Consider the following 13311-nt stretch of genomic DNA (forward strand, 5'->3'; position numbering starts at 1 on the left):
CATTAACGTTTAGAGTTACTATTGATATATGATTTGTACTTCCAGCCATGTTTGATTATTTATCTTTTTTTTTTTTAAATTTAGTTTGTTTCTCCATGATTAGCTTTTCCCCACCCTCTGTCTTTACTGAGGCATTTCCCACTGTTGGTTTTGGTTATTGTTTTTCATTTCTTCCTCGTGCAGTGTTTTGCCCAAGATGCTTTGCAATGCTGGTTTTCTGGCTGCAAATTCTTTTAACTTTTGTTTATCATTAAAGATTTTTATTTCGTTGTCGTACCTGAAGCTTAATTTTGCTGGATACAAAATTCTTGGTTGGCATCCATTGTCTTTCAGTGTTTGAAATACGTTGTTCCAGGATCTTCTCGCTTTCCACGTCTGTGATGAAAAATCTGTTGTTAACCTTATTGGTTTACCCCTGAATGTAATCTGTCTCCTTTCTCTTGTAGCTTTTAAAATTTTCTCTTCGTTCTGTATGTTGGATATCTTCATAACAATGTGTCTTGGCGTTGGTCTACTGTGATTTTGTATGCTCGGTGTCCTGTATGCATCTACAATTTGTGTATCTGTTTCCATTTTTATTTCAGGAAAGTTTTCTATAATTATTTCATTTAGCAGGTTGCTCATTCCCTTGGTTTGAACCTTTATACCTTCCTCTATCCCAATGACTCTTAAGTTTTTTTTTTTTATGTTATCCCATATCTCTTGGATGTTTTTCTCGTGATTTTTTACAAGCCTTTCTGAGTTGGCTAGACTCTTTTCAAGATGATATATTTTGTCTTCATTATCTGACGTTCTGGCTTCTACTTGCTCCACTCTGTTAGTGATACTCTCATTTGAGTTTTTAATTTGGTTTATAGTTTCCTTCATTTCTAGAATTATTGTTTGATTTTTTTTTATAATCTCTATCTCCTGATAAAGATGCTTATTTGCTTCTTTTATCTGTTTATGTAATTCATTTTCAATGTGTTCTTTCACTGTTTGAATTTGCTGTCTCATATCCTCTTTAAGATTCCATTCCATCTGTCTAAGGTATTCCTTGAGTTCTTTATTTGACCATTTTTCTGCTGCCTCTAGGACCTCCTGAATATTTAGGCTGTACTGCATTGTTTGTACTCCTTTTCTTCCTGGCTTTTTCATGCTGCTCATGTTACTTCTTGTTCTGTTTGACTGCTGAGTTACTGTTTACTCCTATAAATTTATCTGATGCTTGGGAGGAAAGGTATTAGAAGGAAGGGAAGAAGTCACTAAAGAGAATGAGAGTAAGCAGGTAGAATTCAAGGAAGGGGGAATAAGGAAATAGAAAAGAAATGAAAAGACAAAAGAAAAAAATATAAAATAAAAAAGAAAAAAAATTAAAATTAAAATTAAAAAAATAATAAAAAATATTTTTTAAAAATTAAAAAAATAAAAAAATGAAAATGAAAAAAAACCCAAATAATAAAAAAAAAAATTTAATAAATGCAATCTTAGAGTTTGATTAACTTCTCTTCCAGTAGGTGGAGCTGTGCCCCCCGGGCCAAGCTTCTGCTCTCAACATGTGGGAACAAATCACTGTGCAGGAGCTCCTCCTCCCAGAGTGGGCGGGTCTCCAATCCTGAGTGCCTAGGGCCTTCTCTTGTGTCTAGTCACTTCCCCACTTTTCCTCAAGCCAGGCCCTGCTCACCGGTGACGTTCACCACAATACTGGCTACACGCCAGGACTGCTGCTCCTGGGAGCCCTATTTTCTTGAATGACTGGGCACACTCTCCCTGTTTGCCATTCCCTCAGTCCCTAAGTTTGTGGAGCTTGGGGCCGAGAACCCTCAGCGAATTTTGCTTGCCCTCCGGTAGCCACGCCCCCAGTAGATGGTGCAAGAGACTTCAGTTGTCAGCACTGGTGGGAGTGGTAGCCGGGGGTTCCGTGCCGCAGGTCCCGCACCACTCCTGATTCCCTTGGTCTGACTATCACGCTCACGGGAGAGCTGGGAGGGGCCCTTACGGGAGAGCTAGGAGGGGCCCTTAAGGTTTCCCCACTGTGTGGAGAGGGAGGGCTAGGGGGTTACACACCTGCCGCAGCTGGTTTCAATGAAGTTATCTTCTCTGCCGCATTCTGGTGACATCAGTTCTCTGCCATGGTGGTATCCCATGCAAATGGCGACAGTTTGTTCCCTTTGCCGGGTGACTGATGCAACGGGTGGGTCCTGACTGGCTCTCCCAAGCCCTGTCTCAATCCTGTGGCCACTGCCTATGAAGGCTCGGTTGGTATTAATCTCCGCAGGTTCAGAACGGCCGACCAGTTGTTTCTGCGGGATCGTTTAGTGCTGAGTCACAGCAGTTTGTCTGCGAGATGCAGGCGAACGGGAGCTTGAATTCAGCCGATCCGGGCTCGGTGTGTGTTCTCTTATTTCTGGTTTTTGATTTGTCTTAGTTTCTCATTTGGTTGTCCTTTAGTTCAGATCCTTACTTTGATGGTTTTCACTTTTTTTTCCCCCACTTCATCCTCTTGGAAATATTTTGTTGAGAATGCTCTGTAGTGTAGGCTTTCTATAGCTGTGAATTCTTTTAATTTTTGTTATCATAGAATGTTTTAATTTCATGTTCCAATCTGAAAGTTAATTTTGCTGGAAATAAAATTCTTGGTTGGCATCTATTTTCTTTCAGAGCTTGAAATATATTATTCCAGGACCTCCTATCTTTGAAGGTCTGGATTGAGAAATCAGCTGAGATCTGAATTGTTTCCCACTATACGTAATTTGATTTTTTTCCTCTCACAGCCTTTAAGATTATATCTTTATTCTGTATGTTGGGTCATTCTCATAATGTGTCTTGGTGTGGGTCTGCTCTAATTTTGTACATTTGGGGTCCTATAAGCCTGTTGTATTTGACTTTCCATTCCATTCTTTGGGTTTTGGAAATTTTCTGCTACTGTATCACTGAATAGATTGTGCATCCCTTTGGTTTGTATCTTGGCTCCTTCATCCATTCCAATGAGTCTTAAATTTGTTCTTTTCATTTATCCCATAATTCTTGGATGTTATGTTCGTGGTTTCTTACCATCTTCTCTGCATGTCAACTCTACTTTCACGATTATATATTTTGTCTTCATTGTCTGAGGTTCTGTCTTCCAAGTGGTCTAGTCTGTTGGTGATGCTTTCTATTGAATTTATAATTTGGTTTACTGATTCCTTCATTTTGAGGATTTCTGCTCTTTTTTTTTCACAATCTTATTGAAGTGGTCTTTCACTTCCTCTGTTTTTTCTTTGATTTCACTCCTTATACTATCCTTTACTTCACATATCAATGTAGCTATATACAATCTGAACTCCTTCTTGGACACTTCTTCTATTATCAGTGGTTTCTGCTGTTGAAGCATCTTAGTTTGTTTGGGGCACTTTATGCCCAAGGTGTACCTTTGTAGACATGGGTAGAAAATCATTATTTCTTTGTAAACATAGAATTTAGATAGGAATTTGATTCTTCTCCTCATTCTGCTTCAAATCTTCCTATTGCTTTTCTGTTGTTAATGCACCACTCACCATAGGAAAATGGACACCTCTTCTCTGCCCCAACAATGAAAAACCTTAAGCTATTGGCAGCTTGGAGAGGCAGAAGAGGATGACTTTATGAACTGTCACAGTGTAAAACATCAACAATAGACACAGGAAGACATCTCTTTCTCCTCTATATCCCTTAGCTCTCTGTTAACATCTCTAGTACAGGAATTTGCTTTGAATTATTGCTTATTATAAATATGTTTATTAAAACCACTACCCTGTAAGTCCTGGTAGACAGATGTATGTTGTTTATATTTGTATTCCTTGCAGTGCTTAACATAGAGCCTTGAATACAGTACTCACTAAATGTCCACTGAATGCTTGCTGCAATGCAAGTGCTCACTTATTCCTGAGGCATGGTGGAAGTAGCAGTGAACAAAAGATGCTAATTTTGTGAAGCCATGAAAATAGTTTCTTAAATATTTTAAGTTACGAAATTAAAACTGGTACTACTTATCATTCCTTTGTTTACTGACTAATTTATCATTTAAAAAATATTTACTATGTGCCAAACACTCTAATCATTAGGAAGCCAAAGGTAAAAGAGAAAAGGTTCTTGTCACCATCAAGCTCATTCATTGTAGAGGGGGAAATGAACAATAAACAAGTGTTCACATATAATAAATTAATAATTTGTGATACATGCTAAAAAAAGAAATAAAAAGTTGCTATGATTAAGATAAAAATGAGGAGTGATTTACTTAGATAAGGTGAGAGGTAGAAGTCTCTCTGAGGAGGTAGTACTTGAGCTGAGCCTTAAAGGGGGAATGAGGGGTCTTGCCAGGAAATGAGCCAGGGGCAGTGAGCTCTAGTTGGAGGTTAAGTGCAAAGTGTTAAGTGCAAAGGCCCAGAAGTGAGAAAGAGAAAGTTTTAGGCACCAGCAGAAGACAGAGAATAAGAGTGAGAATGAATGAGCTCAATATAGACAGTAGGCAGAAGCTCTCTATAAATACAGTGTTTTGAAGCATCTGGCTTTGATTTTATTCTGAACTTAAGAAAAAGCCACTGAAGAATTTTCAGGAGAGGTTTCATAGCTGAATTGTTTTAAAAAATTTTCTCTGGCTGCTGGTAGAGAATGGAATGGAGGAGGGCAAGAGAGGAGACCAATGTGAGAGCTCAGGGTGTGGTCAGCAGAGGATACTTGGATGGATAAATGGATACTTGGGTGGTAGAACCAATTAGATATGCGGATGGATATAATAAATGAATGGCTAAGAGAATGGAAGCCTATTAGTGTTGATTTTACTAAATGTGGAGATCTGCTTTTGAAAGTCTCCAGAGATAGTTGTGACTTACTTCACTAAAAAAAGAAAATATGCTGTCAAGTCCCACTAAGCTGTAGATAACTCCTGATTGCTGTGTCATTAATTTTGGTTTGATAATTTAGAAAAACCTGTGGGATTCTATCTTTTGATTCAGCCACTTTTGCTTCAGAGACTCATTGATAACCTCTATTTCCTACGCTTTCAGTATCAAGAACTTCTCTCATCATCTGCCCACTTCCTTCACATTTTAGATTTCTAGATGAAGTTATTTTAACCAGTATTTACTGAACATAACTATTTTTTAAAAAGTTATATATTTAAACTTAGAAGACAGCATTACTTTCTTACAGCAAAAGCAAACATATAGCATGTAGGTCCTTTTTGTGTTTTTGTTATTTGACTCTTCTGTAAATATTTCATGAATGTATAAATGCTAAACATTTATGCTTGACACATCATAAAATGATGCTCTGTCCATCTTTCATAAGCAGAACTTTTTCTCTCTTTATAGGTTGATTCAGCAAATTTCTCATGAGATCTTATGACAGTATAAGTAGCTCTCAGTTTTAACTGGGTTTGGGGAAGAAATCTGATTATCAGTTTTTTTCCAAACTTCATTTTGGATATGGAAAAGGAAAAAACATGTTGTGGCCCACCTTCTGATGATTAGATAATTTTAAAGATGGAAACAGTTTACTGATTTGAGTAAATCCTGGGATTTATGTTGAGAGAAATAAAATTTTAGATTTGAAGAACATCCAGGAATTGGTAAACTGGACATATTAGATTTCATGAAATTTCTCAATTGTATCATATCATAAAACCATGACCTTGGGTCACAGAGTAATACTTCAGATTCGAATTTCAAATTTATGTTTGATGCCAACAAAATCCAATTTAATATTTCTAGGTAGGTTAGGTCATCCATTAATAGTTAGCTTAGTAAAAAAATGTTTGGTAAACCTCCCCTTTCTTTTGCTTTTACTCTTTCAAATTACCTAAGGGCTGACTTAGTTCCCAACCTCTTTTTCCTTCCCATGCCTGGTAGGTTTGCTGAATTCTCTCCTAACGCAGCAGTGGCTATGAGAAGTAGTGACCTTCAGTGCGTGTTTCAGTGAGGGTAAGGTTAAAAGTTATTCTGCCTGGAGGCTCATGGTTGGATTAAAAGAACAAACAAAATCACCACAAATTGTGACTCACCATTTTGAGGTCATTTTATACCCACATATTCTATAAGAAGCCCAGTTGTATAGGATCCTGGCACAGGTAATTTTCATTTTGGGGAGGATGCTCTCTTTTTCACCTTAGACAAACAGTTTGTTCTCTGAAATCTTGTTTGTGGCCCAGATTTTGGAGTACCAGTTCTCCAGTGTACAATTCACTAAGTGAATGTATAATTCATAGCTGAATAAATTAGGAAAAATCTTGACAAGCCATTAATTATAAGCGATCAATTCTGATCATAAAGAACCAAGTAAGTACTCAACTATCCCATAGGCATAGGAAGGATTTATGTAGCCTTTCCTCTGAATCACTCATCATATTTGCTACTCTTAGTCTGAGGAAATCAGGTCAAATCAAATTAGTCTTCCATATCATGACCTCATAGGTTGTATCACCTCAAAACTCATTATATAAAGTTTGCAACAAGCTTCCTGTGTTTTATTCCAACATTTAAAAATAAAACAGCTGAGTCCTATAATTTCTGTCAAAATCTTACAAACACTCCTCCCTATCAAAATGTTACTATAAGAGCTGTTCCTATGGGAGAAGAGGTGAGATATCATGAAACTGAAATAATGAGGAAACAAAAAGAGCTGAAATTTATTCTGGGCTAGTCTAATACTATGTAGAAATATTAAGCAGTAATTGGACAGCTCCACAAGCTGGTGGCCCCCAACTGTCTACTTCATTAGCTTCAAATTTCCACTGTCAAGGATATTAATGGACTGAATAACAAAGGCTGGTAGCCACTTCTCTCAACTGCCTTACTTAAATACACAAGTTGCCTCAAATGGGTTTTCTACTCCCCCACTATTTGGCATAATAGCAGGGATTAGTTTATTAAATTAGCAAGTTAATCTGATATCTCAGTGCCTAAGGGACTAAAACAGGACAGATTAAGTTTAGGGTATGACAGTGATGAATAGTGGGAAAGAGAAAGCAGAGTAAGATGATGAGTGTTTTTATCTAAAATACATATACAAATCTTTTGATGCATAAAGAAGTTTTGATGATAAATATGATTCTTCAGTGATACTTTGCTTACAGTTTGATAAAAATACACATAACCCACCCTGTTACAAAGTTAGGGAAGGATATTACCTATAACTCATTTTGTTCTGTCACAATTATGTGTCCATGCACATTAGATCACTCTCTTTGGTATGTCAATTCTCTGCTCAAAATCTGGGACAAGAGCAGTCTGATATTTAAGATAAATAAAACTCAGTTTTAACTGTAGCAGGGACCTATGGCTCTGCTACTTTTTCCAGCACCATTCTTAGATTGCTGACTCTTTTCAGCTTAGGCAGAAACTACTTCCTTGGTTGGTCTATTTCTGAAGATCAACTACTTCTTGGCATCATCATAATATTCTCATCTGTGTCTAATTTCCAATAAGGTCAACAAATTCAAGGTGAACAAGTGAATGTCAAAAGCCCAGGAAAATGGACTAGAAGAGATAGGTGTGTTGTTTTACTTCTGAGAGTTCTCCTTATATGTAGATATACATGTCAGGTATGGGCTTACCTGGTACAATTTTATAGGCATTGAGTTGGTCTCCCTGGTCTACTGAAATATTTATGATGTTCTAGAGAGAAGTTGGAGAGCAAATGAAAAACAGAAGGGGAAAACAATGTGCAAGAAGTGGAGGCTGAACGCCACAAAGACAAACTCTGCTTGGAGAGTCCTATTTATCAGACCTGCCTGAAATGGACAGCAATTGCAGCCAGTTTCTTTGAAAGGCCAGCTTAGGCTGCCAAAAACATTAAATTCTGAGTGATTTCCATCTCACTTACTCAGGGAACCTAAAAATCTGAGATTAATACTTTAGTAACAAGGCCGATGCCAGCCAATGCTAGGGAGGAGGCTGAATTCCAACTGAAATGAAGTCTAAGGAAGCTTTCTTTTTTGATAACTCTTGGTCCTGTTTATAATTTTATTCTCTGCCATTAAGAGAAATACGATGACTCCTGAGCAGTGGTGTTATTCAATCATAAGAGAACAGACTACCCAGCACTTGAAGTTGGAAGTGTTTGCTTTTCTTGTCCTAGTGTGCCAGCCTGATGCTGAAATGTTACTAGTTAATAAACAATGCTGAGAAAGCAAGCTTATGCAACCATGACATGTCTGCATACAATCATATTTTCTCCTTTGGGAGTCCCTGAGGATTTCAGCCTTTCTAAGGATATTGTTAATTCAGTGGTAGTCTGGTAGCCTTGAACCTCAGCTTTAAATCCTCTGATAAGTTCTGGGATGGGAGAACAAATTAGCTAGCAAGGATCTATCTGGGCACTGATCCCCAAATGTTTATTAGGTAATTCTAGATTAGTCTTTTTTTTTTAAACTATGTAACTGCCAACTCTATGTATTAAGCATCAGCAGCTATACTAGTACAATACAGTCCCCCCTTATCTTCAGTTTTACTTTCTATGGTTTCAGTTACCCAGGGTCATCTTCAGTATAGAAATATTAAATGGAAAATTCAGAAATAAACAATTCCTAAGTTTTGAATTTTGTGTTGTTCTGATTAGCATCATGAAATCTCTGTCCTGCCTGATCTTTGTCCAGTGTATCCATGCTGTATATATTACCCACCCATTAGTCACTTAGTAGCCCTTAAGGTTATGAGATTGATTGCTGCAGTATTGCAGTGCTTATGTTCAAGTGACCCTTGTTTTACTTAATAATGGCCCTGTAGGAGTTAAGATGCCTGTAATCTGGTGGTGCCTCCCTACCCCTTCAGTGCTGGGCATGGAATCTAAGGGTCTCAGGCATGGTAGGCAGGCACTCTACCGCTAAGCTACATCCCTAGCCCAATGCCTGCAGTTTGAAATATGCCAAGAGAAGCTGTAAAGTACTTCCTTTAAGTGAAAATGTGAAAGTACAATAAGATTTTGAGAGAGAAGAAAAGAGAGAAACCACATTCACATAACAGGTATATTGTTAGAATTGATCTACTTTATCACTGTTTTTAATTTCATGTTGTGCCTAATTTACAAATTAAGCAGTATTATATGTATATATGAATAGGAAAAACTGTAGTACATATAGGGTTTGATACTATTTGCAGTTTCATGTATCCACTGTGGATCCTAGAAGGGAGGTACTAACTTATAGTAAAATTGTTTTGGGGATTCTGTACAATTCATATAAGAAACTTAGACTCTGGTTTTTGTTTGTTTTTAAATCTTGTGTCCCCAGATGCTGATGGCAGAAGAATATTGCTATCTGATTCAGTCACAAGATTTAGGTAAGGCAATCTTAAGGGTCTATTACTACAAGGGCATGGGGGAAAAAAAGGAAAATGTTCTGAATACTGTCTTTGTATTCTGTATTATTGTAGGTATTATACTACAAAACTTGCTTAATGTTCATCAACTCTAGGAAGAACACATTATTATTGCTTTTATGTAGGTAAGAAAACATTCTCAGAATCATTGGTAACTTTTCCCAAAGGTCACAGTTTTTAGAAGAGGCAGGATTTATAAGCATACAACCTGATTCAACAATTCCTGTTCTTTCCAATACAGCGTGTTTCTTTAAAAAAAGTTTCCCTCTCAGGGAAAAGACCACAAATATCTACTGCCTGACTTAATATCATCATCAGAATCTGGAACAGATTTTCTAATGAATCAGCATGGAGTAGGCTGAGCAGCATGCCCACAAGCACAGTTGTCTCTAATAAGGCCTGGTGCAGAACAGGGTCACAAGGGTAATAAAACCCAAGATTGTCAGAGTTTTAGTTTCTCTGGTGAATCACAGTATGAGGAATAGTCAAATTTAGCCTATCTTCTTTTTAAGCCAGAATACGTTCTGCAATTGTCAGCAATGTTGTTGGTATCTTATTTGTTTCCAGGAAATTAGTAATAAACTTATATTTGAAAACACATGCTTTATTAACGGATTAATTTTCAAAAAACAATAGTGTGGAAGAATAGAAAGCACAACCCACTAGAATGCCAGAGACTAGGTTCTACCCCACAGAATGGGAGATAGTTTCATATCTAGTCTGGTTTGCTGAATTGAGAACTACTCTTACCTTAGGGTTAAACTCATCAAGAATGAGTTCTGGGGGACAAATTAGTGATATCTGCCATAGATGCAGGATTGGGAGTGATGGTATATACCATAAATTTGTCATCTCTATTCAGTCTCTCCTTCCTTCTCTCACATTAACTTTATGATTTTGGGCAAGTAACTGAGCATCTTTAAGGCCTTCATAAAGCAAAATGGGGATAATGACACCTTATTTATCTGAAGGTAGAGTGACTGGACTGTTAGGTTGGTGGTGGCAACTTAGAACAAAGCAGCCTCAAGGGAAAGAAACATCAATCAGGTGCCTGCGGAAACACCTGTCAATCAGTGAGATCTCCTGCCTAATGCCTATCAATCAGCTGGACCCCCTGGCCAATCCTGGAGTTCAGCCAACTCCCCTGACCAACTCCAAGGGAACAAGGGACCCTAAAAACACCTTTTCCTGTACCAAGCCCTTCCTTTCCTGCTATAAGCCCCATAAAAGTCCAGTCTGGTAGAGCTCCCACACGGTTTCTCCTCAGACCCTTCTCCTGTCCACTCTGTGGGTCTGAACGAGTTCTGCCCCAGAGTGATATCTGAATAAAGCCTCGTTCGGCGGCCCTTTTTAAATCTGCCTCCTTTGGTCGCTGCCCACCTGGCCTGATCTGACAGGGACCTTCTGAAACTCTTCAAGTCTTTCAGCTGTAGGGTTTAAGATTCTCTTTTTAAAAGGGCAATAATAATTTTTAAAATAATTTTTAAATAATTTTGCTCAAGTCAAAGAGATAAGAACAATATGTCGATTCTTTTTTCATATCTGAGGAATACTGAGAAAATCTATTATATAGCTAACTTAATTATTACCTGTAATCTCTAGCTAGGCCAGCGAAAACTACTTAGGAAGACACAGGATTGCAGGGCAACATTCTAAATATGTATGCAGATATTGAAAATTGAATAATAATACTGTGAGAAAATATATCATTAAATCTCATCTTAGCCTTGCCTTGAAAAGAAACAGAATATGTCTCCTTTATGTGAAGTGTTCAATGAAGAACACTTTTCTCTATTTTCAATACCCATGATCCATGCAATAAATATAAAATAGGCTCAGAATTGTTTATCACAGATCTGTATCTTACCTGGGATCACAGAGAAATTTGGTTTTCTCTCCTTCTTCTCTCCAGATAAGCCATTCTCGAAAAGAAGGATGTACAAACATACGAGTCATGTCTCTGCGCTTGATTAGGAACATGGAGAGGTTCTCCATTCTCTGCTGAAAATCTTCCCATTCTAGTGTGCCTTCAATGCTACCCGCATTGATGGCCTGGAAGATATGCTCATCAGTCAGTGGGTGGAGAGAGGCCACTGCCACATTCAGGAGAGGCATCACCCGGTCAAAAGAAGACTGGGTTGGGAACTTCATATTGCACTGGAGTAAATAAACCTCTGAGAGTGAAACAGGAACTACTTTGTAGCTAGAGCTCTTTAACACTAAATATCCTTTCTCTATGAGGTCAAATGTAAGTTTCAGGTATAGATAGGACCCTTGACTGAGGGTCTTGAGATGAGAACTGAGCTTGCCAAATGTAGTATTGTCCATTTTGCCATTAAGTGAAATATTATTCTGGATCTCTGAGCTGCTGTGTATCCGGTGCAGGATGTAAGCCTGCAGGTCCTGGTCTATGGCTTCATTCTCTTCTAGTCGATCCAAAAAAATCCTATGGAAAGGCAGCAACTTGGTAATCTCCTAAAATAGACAGAACAGAGAGAGACAGAAAGACCTTCAGTTTCCCCTAACTTTTGTGATAAACTATGAGGTCCACAAATTTACTCTGAACTTCTGAATGGACAAAGAAAAGAGGTAAGCATGTTCAAGTATTAGTATCTACAGTTTAAAACAAATTAGTTGCATAGGAAGGACACTGTTTTTCCTAATATTGGGACTTTAAAGATAATTTTTTATGGGTCTTTGTAAGGGGTACTTTAGGAGTGATTTCATGGCTAGTATTCTAAACAACACTCCTAAAATAAATAGAAAATGGAGTGCTATATAATTCTTTGGCTGTAATTATTCTCAGTGTAAATCAGGGCATAATGCCCAAGTACAACGCAGTAAAATAATGTATATGGATTCAAAGAATGCCATGTAAAAATGTGGCTTTTAATAAAAAGCAAAACAAGGACAAAATGTGGCTTTCTAACTCTCAATAAAATACTACATTTAAGCCTTCTTGAGATGCATAAGATTAAAGGAACATTTCTAAAAGTAGAAGCTTGGTACCTTGGTGATCTGCTTGGAAGTTACGTTTGGGTAGGGTGATAGGGCTTTGTGATGACTCCTATGCATGGATTCCATCCTTTCTTAACTACTTATAAACTTTACTCCTTTAAGAACCCATTCTCTTCTGCATCAATTTCTTATTTTCATCTGGATCACACAGACATACATTCTTATATTCTTCCTAGTATTCTCTTTGTTCCCATTTTTAGTAAAACTTAGGGAAAATTTTTCTGTATCTGCTATTTCTAATCCCTCCCTTCCCACTTTCTTCTATATTTGTTCCAATCAGGCTTCAACTCTACCACTTAACCAAAATGTTTCTTTTCAGTAATCCGCACCTTATCAAATCTAACAATCAACTTTCAGTTTTTATCTTCTTCAACCTCTCAATAGTGTTTTGACTCTTGACCACACCGCTGTGTACCTCTTTTTGGTTCTGCAGCCTGCTTCCATCGCATATTCCTCCTATTTTCCACTTAGCATGCTAGCCACTTTTATTCAGCCTCTTCTGCCAGCTTCTCTTTCATTTCCTAGTCTACCAGAGTTGGAGTCCTACTTTTTTTCTTTTCTCTAACTATTCTTATTCCCCCAAACAGTTTATTTAGTCTCATGGTTCTAAATATCTACGTGCAGATAATGTCTAAGTTTACATTTCCAGATCACTTATCTCCTCTGAGTTCCCATCTTGTAACTCTGTCTACTTGACAGTTAAACTTAGATGTTTCATAGACAACTTAATGTGATTAAATTGAACTATTAAATTCTGTGCCCTACCACAAAATTTTCCCCACGCCTATAAATGGCATACCACTGACTTTCCAACCAAATCCTTGGGGGCATCTGTGACCTTTATTCCTCAAGCCAACATTTGCTCATCAAAAGCACAAGACTCATTCTTGAATATTCTCTCTTGCTCATACCCATATTCAGCCCATCATCAAATCCTTTTGATTCTTCTTCAAAATATACTCCAAATGTGGCTACTTCACAT

The 13311-nt window shown here is 37.6% G+C and overlaps 1 protein-coding gene across 2 annotated transcripts in view; it reads right to left on the minus strand.

Moving 5' to 3' along the window:
* The window catches only part of Tanc2 (tetratricopeptide repeat, ankyrin repeat and coiled-coil containing 2), a 454690-nt gene that overhangs the window by 65649 nt on the left and 375730 nt on the right, over positions 1-13311 (minus strand). For both annotated transcript variants that reach the window (XM_076870152.2, XM_077110543.1), the window contains exon 14: positions 11179-11786. In XM_076870152.2, coding sequence (XP_076726267.1) covers positions 11179-11786 — 608 coding nt within the window. The remainder of the gene's footprint in view (positions 1-11178; positions 11787-13311) is intronic.

The sequence above is a fragment of the Callospermophilus lateralis genome, chromosome 11 (genome assembly GCF_048772815.1).
Source record: "Callospermophilus lateralis isolate mCalLat2 chromosome 11, mCalLat2.hap1, whole genome shotgun sequence".
In the NCBI taxonomy this organism is placed as follows: domain Eukaryota; kingdom Metazoa; phylum Chordata; class Mammalia; order Rodentia; family Sciuridae; genus Callospermophilus; species Callospermophilus lateralis.